The 21,605-nt window shown below is 46.1% G+C and overlaps 1 protein-coding gene across 1 annotated transcript; it reads left to right on the top strand.

The window, feature by feature from the left end:
- The first annotated feature begins 310 nt into the window (after nt 1–310).
- LOC125524362 lies at nt 311–2,166 on the top strand. The gene is made up of 2 exons (XM_048689424.1): nt 311–1,554; nt 1,685–2,166. Exons 1-2 carry the CDS (start codon nt 361–363, stop codon nt 1,850–1,852), a joined length of 1,362 nt encoding a protein of 453 aa, XP_048545381.1. The 5' UTR covers nt 311–360; the 3' UTR covers nt 1,853–2,166.
- The last annotated feature ends 19,439 nt before the right edge of the window (nt 2,167–21,605 follow it).

The following is a 21,605-nucleotide window of genomic DNA, read 5'->3' as shown; positions in this document are numbered from 1 at the left end:
AAAGGAGCGGTCGAAAGCTGGACGTCGTCAGCACCTGTAACCATGGTGGCAGAGCACAGTGATGTCGTCCATGGACACGAGGTAGTGTATCTCGTCGGTGGGCATGCTCATTCAACTTAACCAACATTTTTTATGCTCTAAGTTGGTGAGTTTGTGTGGCAAAATTTAATATGATATAAAATCAATTCCGTACATATAGCACCAATCTCATGTTAAAATTAGTTTAGTATGTAAAATGAAATATATATATATATATATATATATATATATATAATTACTCCATTGGGAAACATATCTCCATTTCCGCATACACAACTTTGTTGCCGTCTCGATCGTTAGGTACAACCTCAGCTAGCTCCCATGGCATTCTCCTCCCCGACCTCCTCATCCTGGTCACCGGAGCATGCCAAGCCCACCCGCGTCCGAGCTCCCCCAACAGAGCGCGCCCACGACGGAGGCGACGAGGAGGACGACGACGTCTCGCCCTGGCGGGACGCCTCGCGGGTGCGCACTGTCGAAGCCCTGAGAGCCATCTGCAGGAAGTACTCCATCCCCGACGGCTTCACCCCGCTCCTCGCCGGCGACCGGTCGGCGCGCGCGCCGCCGCCGCCAGGGTCCGTCTGCATGTTCGTCGACGCGCTGGAGGCCGGGATGCGCCTGCCCCTCCACCCTTTCTTCGGCGTGGTGCTCGACCACTTCGGGATCGCGCCGGCCCAGCTCGCCCCTAACGGCTGGCGCGCCCTGGCGGGCTTCGTCGTGCTCTCCCACTTCGCCGGCACGCCGCCGTCGCTGCCCGTGTTCCGGCACTTCTTCTCGCTGGTCGCGTTCCCGCACAGGCCCCACTCTCTCCGCGGCAAAGACGCCACCGGCGCCGGTTTGCTCTTCCGTCCGACGAAGGCCAAGAACGCGGGGTGGAAGGAGGAGTTCTTCTTCATGTCGTCGTCGTCGGCGCCGTGGCCGTGCCCCGTTCAGTGGGGGAGGCCATTCAGGTCCGCCACGTCTGATCCGTCGCTCACCGGCCCGGAGAAGGCCGTGGTGGCGAGCGTGCTGCGCGCTCGCGGTGGTTCCCCGATCGATCTCACGGCGTATCTCCGCGACAGCAACTTGGCCGCGGCCAAGATCATCGGGGCACTCTCACCGCCGACGGCGACGCCTACTCCTCAAGGTGAACTTCTGAAAAGAGCGGCGCACGCGCCAGCGGAGGAGTCCACGGTGAAGAGCGAGCCGGACTGCGATGCGCCGTCGCCCAGTGCGCCGTCGTGGTCCCGAAAAGAGAAGAAGCGGAAGCGGCCGGAGCACCATGCAAACGGCGAGAGCTCAGCGTCGGGATATCTCTCTTTCCCGCCGGGCTTCTCCCCGCATCTCCGGAAGGCACGGACCACCACCACGGCCAAACACGGGAAGCAACACCACGGCTGCGACGACGGGGACAGGAGCGGCTGGAAGGCGGCGAGGCAGCTGCTGCAGGGCATCGTCACGCCGGAGCGGCAGCGCGAGCACGCGGCGTCCAGGCCGGCCGACGTCGTCGCCTCGAGCTACGTGTCGCTGCTCCAGGTGAGGTGAATTTACTTACGAATCATCCATGCGCTTGCTGAGCATTCGATTCCAGCATGATTTGTTTGTTGATCTGGAGTCTGGACTGACACACATGCATGCCGATGCCGGTCTGGACCTTGTCCTGTAGACAGCGAACGAGGTGGCGTTCTCGCTGGGCTACGCTCTGGAGCTCGAGGAGAGGCTGAGGGACGCCGACGAGCTGCGGGCGGAGCTGCGCAAGGTGAAGGCCGAGCTCGCCGAGACCAAGGCCAAGGCGGCGGCCGTGCGGGAGTCCCGGCGACCCAGGGCGCGCTGACGAGTGACGAAGAGCTCTTCCTGGACGCCACGCCATGGCTCCTGGTGTCTCCACGGTGATATGCAGGCTGATGGACCTATTTATTTATCTGTTGTTGTTTGAATGTTGACTAATTCATTCGGGTGTCTACACCATTTCACCAAATTACTATTAGAGTACTGATGTACCTATTTATTTATCTTCGAGCTGCGGATTGACATATTTAGGCCTGTCTGGATTGAATGTAAAATTTGTGTGCTGCCCCGGTATATATGCAGTTCAAACTTGAGCTAAATATCGGGGAGCACACGCTAATTTTAATTAAGTGTGATGTGTTGCGCTGCACGTCACTATATTCTCAATTCATTCCTATGTATTTATTATTCATGATTTTCTGCACACATTTAAATTAAATTTCCAAAAAAAAGTTCTGCTTTTTGGCAAAACTACAGATTTTAAAGATTTTTTTACTTACATAACTAATTCAAATGGAGTATTTATACCAACTTCACAGTCTTCGAAACACATTAACATACTGGGCTGGTACTTATGGCTTTCTATAGGTGGGCACAACAGCTTGGAAACTTTTCACATGAATAATCCACGTGCAGAAAAATGTTGTTAGGTCGCTTATTCAAAGAAATTAGCTCAAAGTTCCATGTTTTTAGAAAAATATAAAAATCTTGCAAATCACAAATGTCAGTAATGAAATAGAAAAGTTTTGAGAGAAACAATTGTTTGAGTTGCTCATACATGTTTTCAACATAAAATTCAAAGTTTCTAAAAAATATCATAACTGTTCCCATTGGGGAAAGTCTTAGATCCTTTTGCCTAGTGGATAGGAGAAAACGACTTTTCAGGATTGGTTTATCATTTCTTCAGTTTAAAATCCAAATGTCCAAAAGTCATAAAATCTAGTAAAACCCTTAAATTTTCCTAGCGATGAATTGGGGGGGTTTATTAGCGTTTTGACCAATTGTTTGGACAAAACAACTTTTAAGATTGATGATTCATATTTTTAGTTCCATTCGAAGTTTCCAAAATGCAAATAATCGTAAATATTTGTGTTAGTGTACTGGGAAGAACAATTAGGCCTTCTTGACCTATGTTTGAGGGAAAACAACCGTTTAAGATTGGTGATTCGTATGTCAAATTCAAAATTTAAAATTTTATAATGAGCTATAGATATTATAATAAAATATAATACAACTATTACAGTGATTGGCGATTTTAGGGACCGTCTGTTCACTATGATCAAACGGTGGAGAAATAGGAGTTACCGGGAGTTACTAGACTAAAATTACATGAAATTACAAATAATTGTGGGACCATTACAAGATTATGGTGGGGCTAATCATTTTCTAAAAGGGTAAATCCGTCCAATTTAGTGTGCAGCGCTGGGAGAAAAGGAAAAGAAAATCTAGCCCTGCACGCTTCGTCCCCAATCTGTCGATCCCCTCTCCGCTTGCCTCCTCCTCTCCCAGGTCGCTGCGCCGCCGGCTCAGCCGCTTCTCCTGCGCCTTCTCCTCCTCGCTCCTCTCCTCATAGATGAGTCCTCGACCAGATCGGCGTCCAGCGCAGGAGGATCCGGATGGTCGTGGTGGTGGCATATTAAGCGGCGTCGCCGGACGAGCTCCAGGCGCGGGGAAGATATCTCCACGGGCCCGCGCAACCACGTCCCCTCGCTGACGTCGGCATGTAGTCCGCCCATGCCGTCGAGGAGAGGGAGCAGCCGCGCCCGGAGGAGGTCGTCCCCAACGTCTACATAATCCAGTCCGGATTTGTGGAGAGCCCGGCGCAGCACCGTCTACAGGTCCATATCTCTTACTCTACCTTCTTCCTTGCAAAGGCAAGGCTTCCATTGCTCTTCAGTTCTGGTTACTAGTTGGAAACTGTAAAAATATCTGACGAAGCACATCAGCTTTCCACAGTGGCCATGTAACTAAATTCTGAATGTTGCTTCGTTATGACGCGTAGGAGCCCAAGCAGCACCAGGCACATTTGAGTTTCCTCTCCCAATGCCAGCAAGTCCATCAGCTGCTCCTCTTACGTTAACACGCACAGGACTAAACATACCATTCCCATCGCCTTGGGCATCTGCAAGGCAGATACTACCTTCAGTTCCTGAAGCACTTGTCCTATCATGCTCCTGCCTGTAGTCACAAGAATTACTTGTAAGGCAACAATTTCTGCAAGTATCAGGAACTATTGCTTGCACTCTGTGGCACAGGAGCATCTGCATTAACAAATCAGCAAAGTTTCAGAGATGGTCTTACAGGGAAAAAAGCATTTATAGGGGAAAAAGCCCATTTTACAGGGATAGACTAACCTGAAGCCAAAGACCATCATTTATAGCTTTGCAAGGAAATTCAAATTCTTCAAGTTGCTTTCGAACACTTAACAGTGCATCAAATGACATATTGTAATAGAGAAGAGAACCCCTTTCAAATATATTCATGAAAGTATTATGCTTGATGGAGCAGGTGGGCAACTCCCTTTTGTCTAAGCTTTTATAAATATTATTAATTGACTTGATTATTTGCAAGTGTGTGATATCTGTATTCTGTAAAACAGGTCATGATTGATTCTGTAGTTGCTGATTTGTTTTTTTTGCTTCCAATGCTTTGTTACATTGATAAGGGTCGGAGCTTCAATGACGAATCCACTATTCGCAGACAGCCCAACTCGACAGGCACAAGCCATGTCGACGGCCGAGGTGGCACTCGGGGGCATGCTCGCCTCGGCAGTCATCAAGGTGGCGAGATCAATTCTACCATTTCAGGCAAGATCAAGCTGCACAGGAAACTGAGGAACGATCTGGAGAACATGAAGATGATGCCAGAGTCGGTGGAGGTTGTGCTCGGCGACGTTGAGAGGGAGTCTATCAAGCATAAGTGAAGGAAATATGCCCTAGAGGCAATAATAAAGTTATTATTTATTTCCTTGTATCATGATAAAAGTTTATTATTCATGCTAGAATTGTATTAACCGGAAACATAATACATGTGTGAATACATAGACAAACAGAGTGTCACTAGTATGCCTCTACTTGACTAGCTCGTTAATCAAAGATGGTTATGTTTCCTACCCATGGACAAAGAGTTGTCATTTGATTAACGGGATCACATCATTAGTTGAATGATCTGATTGACATGACCCATTCCATTAGCTTAGCACCCGATCGTTTAGTATGTTGCTATTGCTTTCTTCATGACTTATACATGTTCCTATGACTATGAGATTATGCAACTCCCGTTTGCCGGAGGAACACTTTGTGTGCTACCAAACGTCACAACGTAACTGGATGATTATAAAGAAGCTCTACAGGTGTCTCCAAAGGTACATGTTGGGTTGGCGTATTTCGAGATTAGGATTTGTCACTCCGATTGTCGGAGAGGTATCTCTGGGCCCTCTCGGTAATGCACATCACTTAAGCCTTGCAAGCATTGCAACTAATGAGTTAGTTGCGGGATGATGTATTACGGAACGAGTAAAGAGACTTGCCGGTAATGAGATTGAACTAGGTATGGGATACCGACGATCGAATCTCGGGCAAGTAACATACCGATGACAAAGGGAACAACGTATGTTGTTATGCGGTCTGACCGATAAAAGATCTTCGTACAATATGTAGGAGCCAATATGAGCATCCAGGTTCCGCTATTGGTTATTGACCGGAGACGTGTCTCGATCATGTCTACATTGTTCTCGAACCCGTAGGGTCCGCACGCTTAAGGTTACAATGACTGTTATATTATGAGTTTATGCATTTTGATGTACCGAAGGTTGTTCAGAGTCCCGAATGTGATCACGGACATGACGAGGAGTCTCGAAATGGTCGAGACATAAAGATTGATATATTGGAAGCCTATGTTTGGATATCGGAAGTGTTCCGGGTGAAAATCGGGATTTTACCGGAGTACCGGGAGGTTACCGGAACCCCCCGGGAGGTATATGGGCCTTAGTGGGCCTTAGTGGAAGAGAGGAGAGGTGGCCATAGATGGGCCGCGCGCCCCTCCCCCCCTTGGTCCGAATAGGACAAGGAGAGGGGGCCGGCCCCCCTTCCTCCTCTCTCTCCTCTTTTCCCCCCTCCGCGAATCCTATTCCAACTAGGAAAGGGGGGAGTCCTACTCCCGGAGGGAGTAGGACTCCTCCTGGCGCGCCTCCTCTTGGCCGGCCAGCCCCCCTTTGAGCCTTTATATATGGAGGCAAGGGGCACCCCTAGAGACACAAGTTGATCCACGTGATCATATTCTTAGCCGTGTGCGGTGCCCCCTTCCACCATAGTCCTTCGATAATATTGTAGCGGTGCTTAGGCGAAGCCCTGCGACGGTAGTACATCAAGATCGTCACCACGCCGTCGTGCTGACGGAACTCTTCCCCGACACTTTGCTGGATCGGAGTCCGGGGATCGTCATCGAGCTGAACGTGTGCTAGAACTCGGAGGTGCCGTAGTTTCGGTGCTTGATCGGTCGGGCCGTGGAGACGTACGACTACATCAACCAAGTTAACGCTTCCGTTGTCGATCTACAAGGGTACGTAGATCACACTCTCCCCCTCTCGTTGCTATGCATCACCATGATCTTGCGTGTGCGTAGGAAATTTTTTGAAATTACTACGAAACCCAACAGTGGCATCCGAGCCTAGGTTTTATGTGTTGATGTTATATGCACGAGTAGAACACAAGTGAGTTGTGGGCGATATAAGTCATACTGCTTACCAGCATGTCATACTTTGGTTCGGCGGTATTGTTGGACGAAGCGGCCCGGACCGACATTACGCGTACGCTTACGCGAGACCGGTTCTCCCGACGTGCTTTGCACAAAGGTGGCTAGCGGGTGACAGTTTCTCCAACTTTAGTTGAACCGAGTGTGGCTACGCCCGGTCCTTGCGAAGGTTAAAACAGCACCAACTTGACAAACTATCGTTGTGGTTTTGATGCGTAGGTAAGATTGGTTCTTGCTTAAGCCCGTAGCAGCCACGTAAAACTTGCAACAACAAAGTAGAGGACGTCTAACTTGTTTTTGCAGGGCATGTTGTGATGTGATATGGTCAAGGCATGATGCTAATTTTATTGTATGAGATGATCATGTTTTGTAACCGAGTTATCGGCAACTGGCAGGAACCATATGGTTGTCGCTTTATTGTATGCAATGCAATCGCGTTGTAATGCTTTACTTTATCACTAAGCGGTAGCGATAGTCGTGAAAGCATGAGATTGGCGAGACGACAACGATGCTACGATGGAGATCAAGGTGTCGCGCCGGTGACGATGGTGATCATGACGGTGCTTCGAAGATGGAGATCACAAGCACAAGATGATGATGGCCATATCATATCACTTATATTGATTGCATGTGATGTTTATCTTTTATGCATCTTATCTTGCTTTGATTGACGGTAGCATTATAAGATGATCTCTCACTAAATTATCAAGAAGTGTTCTCCCTGAGTATGCACCGTTGCGAAAGTTCTTCGTGCTGAGACACCACGTGATGATCGGGTGTGATAGGCTCTACGTTCAAATACAACGGGTGCAAAACAGTTGCACACGCGGAATACTCAGGTTATACTTGACGAGCCAAGCATATACAGATATGGCCTCGGAACACGGAGACCGAAAGGTCGAGCGTTAATCATATAGTAGATATGATCAACATAGTGATGTTCACCAATGAAACTACTCCATCTCACGTGATGATCGGACATGGTTTAGTTGATTTGGATCACGTAATCACTTAGAGGATTAGAGGGATGTCTATCTAAGTGGGAGTTCTTTAAGTAATATGATTAATTGAACCTAAATTTATCATGAACTTAGTACCAGATAGTATCTTGCTTATGTATGTTTGATTGTAGATAGATGGCCCGTGCTGTTGTTCCGTTGAATTTTAATGCGTTCCTTGAGAAAGCAAAGTTGAAAGATGATGGTAGCAATTACACGGACCGGGTCCGTAACTTGAGGATTATCCTCATTGCTGCACAGAAGAATTACGTCCTGGAAGCACCGCTGGGTGCCAGGCCTGCTGCTGGAGCAACACCAGATGTTATGAACGTCTGGCAGAGCAAAGCTGATGACTACTCGATAGTTCAATGTGCCATGCTTTACGTCTTAGAACCGGGACTTCAACGACGTTTTGAACGTCATGGGGCATATGAGATGTTCCAGGAGTTGAAGTTAATATTTCAAGCAAATGCCCAGATTGAGAGATATGAAGTCTCCAATAAGTTCTATAGCTGCAAGATGGAGGAGAACAGTTCTGACAGTGAGCATATACTCAAGATGTCTGGGTATTGTAATCACTTGATTCAACTGGGAGTTAATCTTCCGGATGATAGCGTCATTGACAGAATTCTCCAATCACTTCCACCAAGCTACAAGAGCTTCATGATGAACTATAATATGCAAGGGATGAATAAGACTATTCCCGAGCTCTTCGCAATGCTGAAAGCTGTGGAGGTAGAAATCAAGAAAGAGCATCAAGTGTTGATGGTCAACAAGACCACTAGTTTCAAGAAAAAGGGCAAAGGGAAGAAGAAGGGGAACTTCAAGAAGAACAGCAAGCAAGTTGCTGCTCGAGAGAAGAAACCCAAGTCTGGACCTAAGCCTGAAACCGAGTGCTTTTACTGCAAGCAGACTGGTCACTGGAAGCGGAACTGCCCCAAGTATTTGGCTGATAAGAAGGATGGCAAGGTGAACAAAGGTATATGTGATATACATGTTATTGATGTGTACCTTACTAATGCTCGCAGCGGCACCTGGGTATTTGATACTGGTTCTGTTGCTAATATTTGCAACTCGAAATAGGGACTACGGATTAAGCGAAGATTGGCTAAGGACGAGGTGACGATGCGTGTGGGAAACGGTTCCAAAGTCGATGTGATCGCGGTCGGCACGCTACCTCTACATCTACCTTCGGGATTAATATTAGACCTAAATAATTGTTATTTGGTGCCAGCGTTAAGCATGAACATTATATCTGGATCTTGTTTGATGCGAGACGGTTATTCATTTAAATCAGAGAATAATGGTTGTTCTATTTATATGAGTAATATCTTTTATGGTCATGCACCCTTGAAGAGTGGTCTATTCTTATTGAATCTCGATAGTAGTAACACACATATTCATAATGTTGAAGCCAAAAGATGCAGAGTTGATAATGATAGTGCAACTTATTTGTGGTACTGCCGTTTAGGTCATATCGGTGTAAAGCGCATGAAGAAACTCCATACTGATGGACTTTGGAACCACTTGATTATGAATCACTTGGTACTTGCGAACCGTGCCTCATGGGCAAGATGACTAAAACGCCGTTCTCCGGTACTATGGAGAGAGCAACAGATTTGTTGAAAATCATACATACAGATGTATGTGCTCCGATGAATATTGAGGCTCGTGGCGGATATCGTTATTTTCTCACCTTCACAGATGACTTAAGCAGATATGGGTATATCTACTTAATGAAACATAAGTCTGAAACGTTTGAAAAGTTCAAAGAATTTCAGAGTGAAGTTGAAAATCATCGTAACAAGAAAATAAAGTTTCTACGATCTGATCATGGAGGAGAATATTTGAGTTACGAGTTTGGTGTACATTTGAAACAATGCGGAATAGTTTCGCAACTCACGTCACCCGGAACACCACAGCGTAATGGTGTGTCTGAACGTCGTAATCGTACTTTACTAGATATGGTGCGATCCATGATGTCTCTTACTGATTTACCGCTATCGTTTTGGGGTTATGCTTTGGAGACGGCCGCATTCACGTTAAATAGGGCACCATCAAAATCCGTTGAGACGACGCCTTATGAACTATGGTTTGGCAAGAAACCAAAGTTGTCGTTTCTGAAAGTTTGGGGCTGCGATGCTTATGTGAAAAAGCTTCAACCTGATAAGCTCGAACCCAAATCGGAGAAATGTGTCTTCATAGGATATCCAAAGGAGACTATTGGATACACCTTCTATCACAGATCCGAAGGCAAGACTTTTGTTGCTAAGTTCAGAAACTTTCTGAAGAAGGAGTTTCTCTCGAAAGAAGTGAGTGGGAGGAAAGTAGAACTTGACGAGGTAACTGTACCTGCTCCCTTATTGGAAAGTAGTGCATCATAGAAAACTGTTTCTATGACACCTACACCAATTAGTGAGGAAGCTAATGATAATGATCATGAAACTTCAGAACAAGATACTACTGAACCTCGTAGATCAACCAGAGTAAGATCCGCGCCAGAGTGGTACGGTAATCCTGTTCTGGAAGTCATGCTACTAGATCATGATGAACCTACGAACTATGAAAAAGCGATGGTGAGCCCAGATTCCGCAAAATGGCTTGAAGCCATGAAATCTGAGATGAGATCCATGTATGAGAACAAAGTGTGGACTTTGGTTGACTTGCCCAATGATCGGCAAGCAATTGAGAATAAATGGATCTTCAAGAAGAAGACTGACGCCGACGGTAATGTTACTGTCTACAAAGCTCGACTTGTCGCAGAAGGGTTTCGGCAAGTTCAAGGGATTGACTACGATGAGACCTTCTCACCCGTAGCGATGCTTAAGTCTGTCCGAATCATGTTAGCAATTGCCACATTTTATGATTATGAAATTTGGCAGATGGATGTCAAAACTGCATTCCTGAATGGATTTCTGGAAGAAGAGTTGTATATGATGCAACCAGAGGGTTTTGTCGATCCAAAGGGAGCTAACAAAGTGTGCAAGCTCCAGCGATCCATTTATGGACTGGTGCAAGCCTCTCGGAGTTGGAATAAACGCTTTGATAGTGTGATCAAAGCATTTGGTTTTATACAGACTTTCGGAGAAGCCTGTATTTACAAGAAAGTGAGTGGGAGCTCTGTAGCATTACTGATATTATATGTGGATGACATATTACTGATTGGAAATGATATAGAATTTCTGGATAGCATAAAGGGATACTTGAATAAGAGTTTTTCAATGAAAGACCTCGGTGAAGCTGCTTACATATTAGGCATTAAGATCTATAGAGATAGATCAAGACGCTTAATTGGACTTTCACAAAGCACATACCTTGACAAAGTTTTGAAGAAGTTCAAAATGGATCAAGCAAAGAAAGGGTTCTTGCCTGTGTTACAAGGTGTGAAGTTGAATCAGACTCAATGCCCGACCACTGCAAAAGATAGAGAGAAAATGAAAGATGTTCCCTATGCTTCAACCATAGGCTCTATCATGTATGCAATGCTGTGTACCAGACCTGATGTGTGCCTTGCTATAAGTCTAGCAGAGAGGTACCAAAGTAATCCAGGAGTGGATCACTGGACAGCAGTCAAGAACATCCTGAAGTACCTTAAAAGGACTAAGGATATGTTTCTCGTATATGGAGGTGACAAAGAGCTCATCGTAAACGGTTATGTTGATGCAAGCTTTGACACTGATCCGGACGATTCTAAATCGCAAACCGGATACGTGTTTACATTAAACGGTGGAGCTGTCAGTTGGTGCAGTTCTAAACAAAGCGTCGTTGCGGGATCTACATGTGAAGCAGAATACATAGCTGCTTCGAAAGCAGCAAACGAAGGAGTCTGGATGAAGGAGTTCATATCCGATCTAGGTGTCATACCTAGTGCATCGGGTCCAATGAAAATCTTTTGTGACAATACTGGTGCAATTGCCTTGGCGAAGGAATCCAGATTTCACAAGAGAACCAAGCACATCAAGAGACGCTTCAATTCCATCCGGGATCTAGTCCAGGTGGGAGACATAGAGATTTGCAAGATACATACAGATCTGAATGTAGCAGACCCGTTGACTAAGCCTCTTCCACGAGCAAAACATGATCAGCACCAAGGCTCCATGGGTGTTAGAATCATTACAGTATAATCTAGATTATTGACTCTAGTGCAAGTGGGAGACTGAAGGAAATATGCCCTAGAGGCAATAATAAAGTTATTATTTATTTCCTTATATCATGATAAAAGTTTATTATTCATGCTAGAATTGTATTAACCGGAAACATAATACATGTGTGAATACATAGACAAACAGAGTGTCACTAGTATGCCTCTACTTGACTAGCTCGTTAATCAAAGATGGTTATGTTTCCTAACCATGGACAAAGAGTTGTCATTTGATTAACGGGATCACATCATTAGTTGAATGATCTGATTGACATGACCCATTCCATTAGCTTAGCACCCGATCATTTAGTATGTTGCTATTGCTTTCTTCATGACTTATACATGTTCCTATGACTATGAGATTATGCAACTCCAGTTTGCCGGAGGAACACTTTGTGTGCTACCAAACGTCACAACGTAACTGGGTGATTATAAAGGAGCTCTACAGGTGTCTCCAAAGGTACATGTTGGGTTGGCGTATTTCGAGATTAGGATTTGTCACTCCGATTGTCGGAGAGGTATCTCTGGGCCCTCTCGGTAATGCACATCACTTAAGCCTTGCAAGCATTGCAACTAATGAGTTAGTTGCGGGATGATGTATTACGGAACGAGTAAAGAGACATGCCGGTAACGAGATTGAACTAGGTATGGGATACCGACGATCAAATCTCGGGCAAGTAACATACCGATGACAAAGGGAACAACGTATGTTGTTATGCGGTCTGACCGATAAAAGATCTTCGTAGAATATGTAGGATCCAATATGAGCATCCAGGTTCCGCTATTGTTTATTGACCGGAGACGTGTCTCGATCATGTCTACATTGTTCTCGAACCCGTAGGGTCCGCACGCTTAAGGTTACGATGACTGTTATATTATGAGTTTATGCATTTTGATGTACCGAAGGTTGTTCAGAGTCCCGGATGTGATCACGGACATGACGAGGAGTCTCGAAATGGTCGAGACATAAAGATTGATATATTGGAAGCCTATGTTTGGATATCGGAAGTGTTCCGGGTGAAATCGGGATTTTACCGGAGTACCGGGAGGTTACCGGAACCCCCCGGGAGGTATATGGGCCTTAGTGGGCCTTAGTGGAAGAGAGGAGAGGTGGCCAGAGATGGGCCACGCGCCCCTCCCCCCCTTTGGTCCGAATAGGACAAGGAGAGGGGGCCGGCCCCCCTTCCTCCTCTCTCTCCTCTTTTCCTCCCTCCGCGAATCCTATTCCAACTAGGAAAGGGGGGGAGTCCTACTCCCGGAAGGAGTAGGACTCCTCCTGGCGCGCCACCTCTTGGCCGGCCAGCCCCCCCCCCTTTGAGCCTTTATATACGGAGGCACGGGGCACCCCTAGAGACACAAGTTGATCCACGTGATCATATTCTTAGCCGTGTGCGGTGCCCCCTTCCACCATAGTCCTTGATAATATTGTAGCAGTGCTTAGGCGAAGCCCTGCGACGGTAGTACATCAAGATCGTCACCACGCCGTCGTGCTGACGGAACTCTTCCCGACACTTTGCTGGATCGGAGTCCGGGGATCGTCATCGAGCTGAACGTGTGCTAGAACTCGGAGGTGTCGTAGTTTCGGTGCTTGATCGGTCGGGCCGTGGAGACGTACGACTACATCAACCAAGTTAACGCTTCCGTTGTCGATCTACAAGGGTACGTAGATCATACTCTCCCCTTCTCGTTGCTATGCATCACCATGATCTTGCGTGTGCGTAGGAAATTTTTTGAAATTACTACGAAACCCAACAGTGACATCCGAGCCTAGGTTTTATGTGTTGATGTTATATGCACGAGTAGAACACAAGTGAGTTGTGGGCGATATAAGTCATACTGCTTACCAGCATGTCATACTTTGGTTCGGCGGTATTGTTGGACGAAGCGGCCCGGACCGACATTACGCGTACGCTTACGCGAGACCGGTTCTCCCGACGTGCTTTGCACAAAGGTGGCTAGCGGGTGACAGTTTCTCCAACTTTAGTTGAACCGAGTGTGGCTACGCCCGGTCCTTGCGAAGGTTAAAACAGCACCAACTTGACAAACTATCGTTGTGGTTTTGATGCGTAGGTAAGATTGGTTCTTGCTTAAGCCCGTAGCAGCCACGTAAAACTTGCAACAACAAAGTAGAGGACGTCTAACTTGTTTTTGCAGGGCATGTTGTGATGTGATATGGTCAAGACATGATGCTAAATTTTATTGTATGAGATGATCATGTTTTGTAACCAATAAGTCCACATGCTTCTGTGGCTGAATCGGCTTAAGGATGCCGCGAACGACATCTCCGACATGCTTGAAGATTTTGAAGATGAAACCGACTTCAACCTGCTATGCAAGATTCTGTCGATTTGGTCACTATCAATCTTGATCTGAATGATGTTGTTTAATAATAGATGAATATTTTTAGATAATGAACTACATCTAAAACTTTTTTATGTAGTGAAGTAGATCTGAACCTCACTGTTGGAGTTGATCTTTGAGTCGATGTTAAGTAAAAGCTACTTCTGCTTGTTGATGCAAGACCACCTTTAGATTCGAAAATGTCCCTGCCTTCTTTTGTTTGACCAATAGTAAGCTATGTCCACAAATACCATGATTTGATTGAGGGGAAAGTGAAGTAGAACTAGTCTGGTATCCCAAGTGTAATATCAGTTTCTGCATTGTTTTTCTCAACCACCTGATTGAAACTAGTTTGTAATGCCATCTCCGCCCCTTTCAAGCCTTCCATGGTACTGATACACCGCATTGTACCTCTTGCAGTGGGCAGCCACGATGAAGAAGATTAAGATGCCACGTAAGATGAGATCGATGCAAAAGCGCCTACAAAAGATGGACTGTGATAGTTATGGTGTTCAGCCAGAAATTCACTGCAAGGAGCGGCAAGTTCCTGACATCCAGGAAACAGCAGGATATGTGGAGGAGGCAGAAATCATCCGCAGGACTGATGATGAAAGGAAAATCTTGGATTGCATATCTGGGAGCAATAGTTATTTCCCCCTGCTTTTGATTACAGTGATTGGAGTCAGTAGGTAGTGATTAGAGTCAGTAGGTAATACAGGACATGGTAAATTTCATTGGAATATAACTTGCAAGTTGATGGGTTCAGAACCTTTGTGCTGTGAAAAAGAGTTACATTCTTCTGATTATGCCACTGGACTATGGCCATTTTCCCTTCAAATTAGCTAGGAATCTGTCTATTTAGGCAGTGTATGGCGCCGTATAGAATGGACAGTAATTATGTATAGTATTTCTTCGAAAACCAGAATTGGCTCAATTTGGAAGAATGGCTGCTTTATGTGAATTTGTTACCCTCTTTGCACGTGTTGCTACAAGTGCATTACCATGCGACACATCATTTGCATGATGATCTAAATACCTTTCGTATGCTTCTGGGCAGGACATGTCCGAAGAAGACATATATGCATGTCCAAAGAAGACATATATGCATGTGGGTACATGGATATCGGCGAGAGGGACTTGGGAGAATATGGGTCATCGCCCAAAAGGAAGAAACTTGCAGATAACAATTCGGCAGCAGTGACGAGCCTCTTCAGTAGGCTTTTGGTTTTTCTACAATTTCAAGCTTTAGAGCTGAATTATTGTCCCAAGTAGTGTTTACATTATTTTCGAACCAACAATCACTTCATTGAAGAGACAATTGTGAGACTATGTTTACAATAATAGGCTTTCAACTTTGAGTTGTTGCTCATTTTTTAGATGAAAGGTTCCTTTAATGCCCGCGCACTTAATTATGGCTTTTACTATTTTTGTATTGCATATGCTGCACTAGTCCAAACCAGTTTTATGTTCATAACGTCAATTAAATGACCAGTTGTACTAAGAATGTCACTACATTTTGGATTGATGCAAATTTGCACAGGCACATTTCACGAGACAGGCAAAGAGTATTTGCTTAAAAATTTGGTGCAATTTGTCAAAATGCATATTTTCCATCATATATCTGTACATGTACCTGGGTATAACCAATCAAGATAGCACATTGGTTGAATCAGTTTCAGAGTTCAGGGTCAGTACATGACAAGCCAGTACTGAAATGATCACCTATCAACAAGCTTAGGATAAGACACAACATTTGAAAAATGAGCAGGACTCGACCAACTCCAGTTGAAATAGTGCTACATAAGACCAATTCCACAAATAATGTACAGAAGTAGTAGAGCAAGCGCAACAAAGTATCACTAATAAACATATAAATGGGAGTCTTCTTCACAGAATGCAGACCTTGGTCGCAATCAGTCATGATACATATGATAGGGTACGTACTCTGATTACATAGCATCCCAATTAATCCATCACACTCTACAAGTTTTTTTTGCGGGTACACTCTACAAGTTATAACAAAGATAGTTACTAGAATTGCAAGTAGGGAATGCAGCTCTCTTCTCTTCATTGCTGGAGCCTTTGTCCATCCAAAAGCTCCCACATATCCTTTTTCTTCACATGGCAAACCTGTTTCAGAGAAAGCAGAGGAGGTTCAGGATAGCGGCACACAAATTTCCTTGCTGGAATCTGAACATTACATAGCAGGTTCACAAATGTACTACTCATATTGCGGCACACAACTCCAAAACAGCAGCTTCTTAAGCTCATGATTTAGATGCTGTGTAAATTAAGCATGCTAGGTCAGTTCTGAACTACATATGGCAATCTCACTCCAAATATGTGCATATTTTAACTACTGAAATTAATACTCCAAATATATGCAATGCAACCTCGAGAAATGTGAGAACACAACACCTAGGCATGACATCTGCAATTACAACTCACTGGCTACGAATACATCGGTTCACGGTAATAGTAAATCACAGAAGAAATCTTATCACAAATAACAAAACCACTCAATCTACTAGACGTGACAAATACATCTGCAATGGGTGTGACATCTGCTTTATAACTACCGTAAACTGAATCTAATCTTACCAAAACCGCAATGGGTGTGATATCTACTTGGACACTTGGAGGTGTTTGGACCATCGATCAGCATTATTGACTTGTTGATTTTCAGAAACTAGATGATTTTTAGATCATTAATTCAGAAACTTGTTGATTTTTATATAAGTGATTTCAGATCATAGCAAACAAATTCAGAAACTGCAAAGCGATCAGGCCGGTTCCACTATCACCTACACCTACACGCGTGCGGAATGTGACTTTGAATGTCTGAATGGAACAAATTCAGACATTCAGTGATGGATGACTATGTGGTTTACTGTGCACATGCAATGCAAAAGAGAGAACAAAGAAAGAATGGCATGAAATACAGAAGTACAGAACCTGAATATTCTGACGGATGAATATCTTTGAATGTCTGAATTTGTTCCATTGTCGCCTACACGCGTGTGGAATCGTCAGAGGCAGACGGCGGCGCAGGGGGCTGGGAGGGATACTCGTCCTGGGCGAGAATCGACGGTTATAGATAACGGGGTCAGAGGATGTACATGAAAAAACAGGGCCGTCCTCGGCGGCGGCGGAAGATTAAGCCCCGGAGTTTACCTTCCTATGGATTGGGTCGCGGGCGTTGATGGCCGTCAGTGGCTGATCCAGGGAGGAGGCGCTGCCGTGGGGAGCGCCTATTCGACGGGGCGATGCTCGGGGCGCTGGGGCAGCAGAGGAGAGCAGGCGGCTGCGGCTGTGCGAGGGTCGGCGACGGCGGCGGCACGAGCGACAGGAGGGACGCCGGCGGCGCCATGATCGAGGGCAGGGTTGGCGGCGGCGCCTGTGCGAGGGGATTGAGGAGCCTAACAACGATGAAGGCTGTACCAGGGATTGACTAGCGACTAGATTGACCTGCTAATTTACAACTCTATCCTTTTCACACAAAAAACTCTTTAAATCATTTCTTAGATCCGACGGTTAGAAAAAAACAGATGCGGAGTTACACGAAATTACGAGTCGTAACTCGCCAATCACCGTAAAAGAGCTCAAAATATAAATGTTCCTGGTAGTGATTCGGGGGAACTCCACTAGAGTTTTATTGCTGACATTTTGTCCGTTCTAAAACAATCGTGATTGCTACTAGTGAAGGTGCATCCAACAATGCAGAATCAGCTACCAGTGGGCGCGTGTAGGCCTGCCACTGATAATTGTTATACTAGTGGCGATCACATTTTTCACGCTCACCATTGCTAACAATTTAAGAAAAAAAAATAGGTGGCACCTTTGGCGGCGGCTTTGCGTAGTGCAACTCTGCCGGCGGCCATGCCTGGGGCTTCCCCGTCACGTTGCCCACATGGATGCCTCTCCTAGCGCCGGTGACATGCTTCCCTGTCACTTTGCCCACGACGGCGTCCTCTCCTCACAGCGGAGGCCTCAACAAGGCATGGCCGGCACCTGTCCGTTGCATTGTGTGCCCATGGACTTGTCCTCTCCTGCTTGGTGACACTTGTGTGGGGGCTGCTCTCAACGGTGCTGACCCCTCCCCATGGCGTGGCAGACCCTGGTGGTGTCTGCTCCCCGGTGACCCGCAAAAGAAACATGGGAAGGATAAGAGAAGGAGAAACGGGCACATGTGTGACTGGAGAACAATAAGGAAAGAGAAGAGAAGGAGGAGAAGAAATGACTTTTACGGTTAATTTAGTTCTTTATCACAAATTGTGCCAAGCTTTATTGTATTCATTTCATTTTGACATGCAGTTTCTACCAACTTAATTTAAATATGTCAGGAAAAAATTATGAAAGTGTGTTGTATTGAGATTTGATATTATTACCTAAATCTTACTTTGTATTCCCTTCATCTAAATCATTTTTCCAATTTAGTATATGCTATTTGACAATTGCTTCATTCATGCGTGTGTGTGTGTGTGTGTGTGTGTGCACGCGTGCACACACGCGTGCGTGTGCTTTCTTTACCTATCTGTAATAGCCAATCTGCGACTTCACAATTGGGCTCAGCTTTACTACTCCATGCTTTCAATTTGATGCACATTGACTAATGCTTACATGATCTGCCTATACTTTTCATTTTACACATAATCTGCCCATTGACTTGCTCTGAAGCGCAAGAAGAAAAATCGCGAGAAAGACGACGGCATTAAGAATCTAAGAGGTCAGGTGGAGCAATAGCTAAGGGACACTATCAGTGCACTGGAGGGTCAAGTGCACTAGCCAGCTGAAGCAGCAACTTGCCCAGGCGGCTCAGGTGGAGTTGCTGGCATTGTTGCCGGTGTTAATCAGATTGTATAGGGCGGCAGATGGCATCGCCTTCCTCACGTGTAGCCAGAGAAGCGGCAGAGAAGCATGGGATCTGTGGAGAAGCTTTATGCAGTCCCGAGGGGAGGGGGCCAATGCCCCCCCCCCCCTCTTAAAATTTGGTGAAGAATTTTCTATGCATCATAGATTGGTGAAAATAGAGGCCCTCACCCTAGAGTGGAGTTCAACGTGATTTTGTATGAACCTAAGTAAAAATATGCATGGTAATAAAAATATAGAGAAGATGAATAAAAATATTTTTTTTGACATTGTGGCTTTCTTTATTTTCAACTCAAATATAGATGCACCGTCCACAATCAAACTACGAATGAGAGAGGAGGGTTCTCTGTCCACATACCTAGAGGTTCAACCCTAGCCCTACTAGCCAGTTCATGAGCTACGCGATTCGTCTCTCACGCACAAAGCTAAAAAATAACTTGTAGAAATCATTTCCTACATTGGTCGTTTGAGTCGTAGAATTGAATCCTATAGGAATTTTTTCTATGGAATCGTCTGTACTACATTTCATTGAAAATCTAGCATCCACTTCAATCTCTTTTTTGCTTCCCTTGTTTTTCTGTGTCATTTCTATGAGATTCAAGTGGGCATGCCACTCCAATCCTTTATTTTTCCTATTCCCGCGTTTTGAGAATTGGAATGTGATACTAAGTGGTGGTGGGCTGGCTATGTTAGGGAGCGATTTTTTTAGCAGGAATTGGCATAGTGATCGATTGATCCATACATGCGTTCATCGCTTGCAGCGGCGGCGCATTTAGTTCAACCCTAAAAGCGCGATGGCAGAGAGGTAGGAGTCGCATGCCCGGCTAACGACGGTCTTCCAGCCTGGTGTGCGACGTGGTGAAAGCCAAGCATGGATGGGTTGGTTCTGTTGTTTCCGTTGCTTTGGATCAGGTACTAATTCTTTGTTTTCCGATAATTATCAGGTACTAAGTCTTTTTTTATAAAAGGTACCCCGCCCTCTGCATCTGAAGGATGCATGCAGCCATATTATTAATTATTCATAAAGACAATACAAGGTGATATATCAATAAGTCCGAAGCCACCATCTTGACAACACCGTTGCTACTCCTATCCCCTTGATGAAGGCGTGCTGAATGTTCGGGACTAATACCAAACAGACAACGCACGAAAGCCTAACATCTAAAGCCGGGTGTCCTATCCAAGCCACTACCTGGATTGGGTCCCACACCGATCTAGCACGCTCCCAGTGAGCACCGCACACTGCAAGGGCCGTCACCTTCATCTTCCCTCGGTCCATCCCTAGAGCAGAACTGATGCACCGATCTTGCCAAGCCTCTCTGCCATCAACGCCACCATGACGCCAAACAACTTCCTCCTCCAGCGCGAGTCCATCTCTAATACGCGCCCATCGCCGAACCTCCGCGGCGCCATGCCGCCGGGATCCGCCGCCGGCCTTGCGGTAGATGCAACACCGCTCCTTCTCTTGTCCCCTCCAGCCAGCACGTGCTCCAAAATGATGCCCCCAGGAGGGACAACAGCATCGAAGGTGCCATCATCGTCCGATCCGGTAGACCCAGATCTAGGGTTTTCCCCGGAGCATCACGAGTGGGGCGCCATGACCTACAAGAACGATGCCTCTAGAAGGGAACGACATCGTAGACACGGCCATCATCCGCCATGACCGTAGTCGGCACGGTTTTCATCGGAAATCCCCCCCCCCCCCGATCTCGCAGTTGACTGAAAGCTAACGGAGTTTCACCGTGAAGACCAAAGCCCCCGTCGGCACGCCGGCAGGAAGCCTCCAGCCGCCCCTCACCAGTCCTCCACGCGCCACCGGTTGCCACGCCGGGGGGGATCTGGACAGGACGCCAGATCCGCAGCTTCCAACGCCCATCTCCAGACATAGACTATACCGAGGGGAAGAGAACCATGCCGACCATGGATCTGGCCGCCGCCGCACAGGCAAGGGACGCCGCCCTACTTGCTGCTCGCGGATCCATCACCGGCGTCGCCCATGTCGCCTCCGGGTGATCCCGCAGCCCCCGCCGTGTCCGGCCCTCCACGCGCAGGATGAGGCACCGCAGCACCGCCGCCAGACCTGCCCACACGCAGGACAAGGTACTAAGTCTTTTAGTATGGAAAAGATGATTCCATGTAATGAGTTACATCTAATTGTTTCGTAACCAATGTTTAGTGTTCTAACATCTTACTTTGGTTTTGGTATTTTTGTATAGGTTGAGTTTAGTTGTGATCTGGCCAATTTTATATTTTTTTGTGATACAATTTCTTGCACGCTATCATTTTGTACATCAAACATTAGGTCCATCATCCACTAGAGCATGTTAGCGCAATTTCGCTTGCTTGATGGTAAATGCAATTTGGCTTGATCTCCTCTGCAATCACCCATGTTGACTTGTATTTAATCAATGCTTGATTTCTTGTGCATTATGGCCCCTTCGGCCACGCCAAGAGGCGAGTCGTTGAGATGACACCTCTCCTAATTGGGTGATTTTTTGGTTGCGTCTAGGAATGCTAGCGTCCCGTGTCCTAGTTTCATCCCGGGCCTCCAAAATCTTAGGACCGGGCTTGTGTACAAATATTTTTCGCGTCTTCGTGCATACATACATGGATCAAAGAGCGTTCATAAGTGTGTAGGGAGTAGGGCTATGCTAGTAATATCATGCACAAGCTCAAAAAATTATGCATGTGCGCATACG

The sequence above is a fragment of the Triticum urartu genome, chromosome 7, assembly GCF_003073215.2.
Source record: "Triticum urartu cultivar G1812 chromosome 7, Tu2.1, whole genome shotgun sequence".
Classification (NCBI taxonomy): Eukaryota; Viridiplantae; Streptophyta; class Magnoliopsida; order Poales; family Poaceae; genus Triticum; species Triticum urartu.
This window is presented reverse-complemented; position numbering and strand designations above follow the sequence as displayed.

Excerpts from the sequence above, each read along its gene's own strand:
- LOC125524362 (XM_048689424.1), top strand. The coding sequence starts at position 361 with ATGGCATTCTCCTCCCCGACCTCCTCATCCTGGTCACCGGAGCATGCC. Across the intron at positions 1,555-1,684 it reads GCTACGTGTCGCTGCTCCAG|ACAGCGAACGAGGTGGCGTT; the intron begins GTGAGGTGAATT and ends CTTGTCCTGTAG.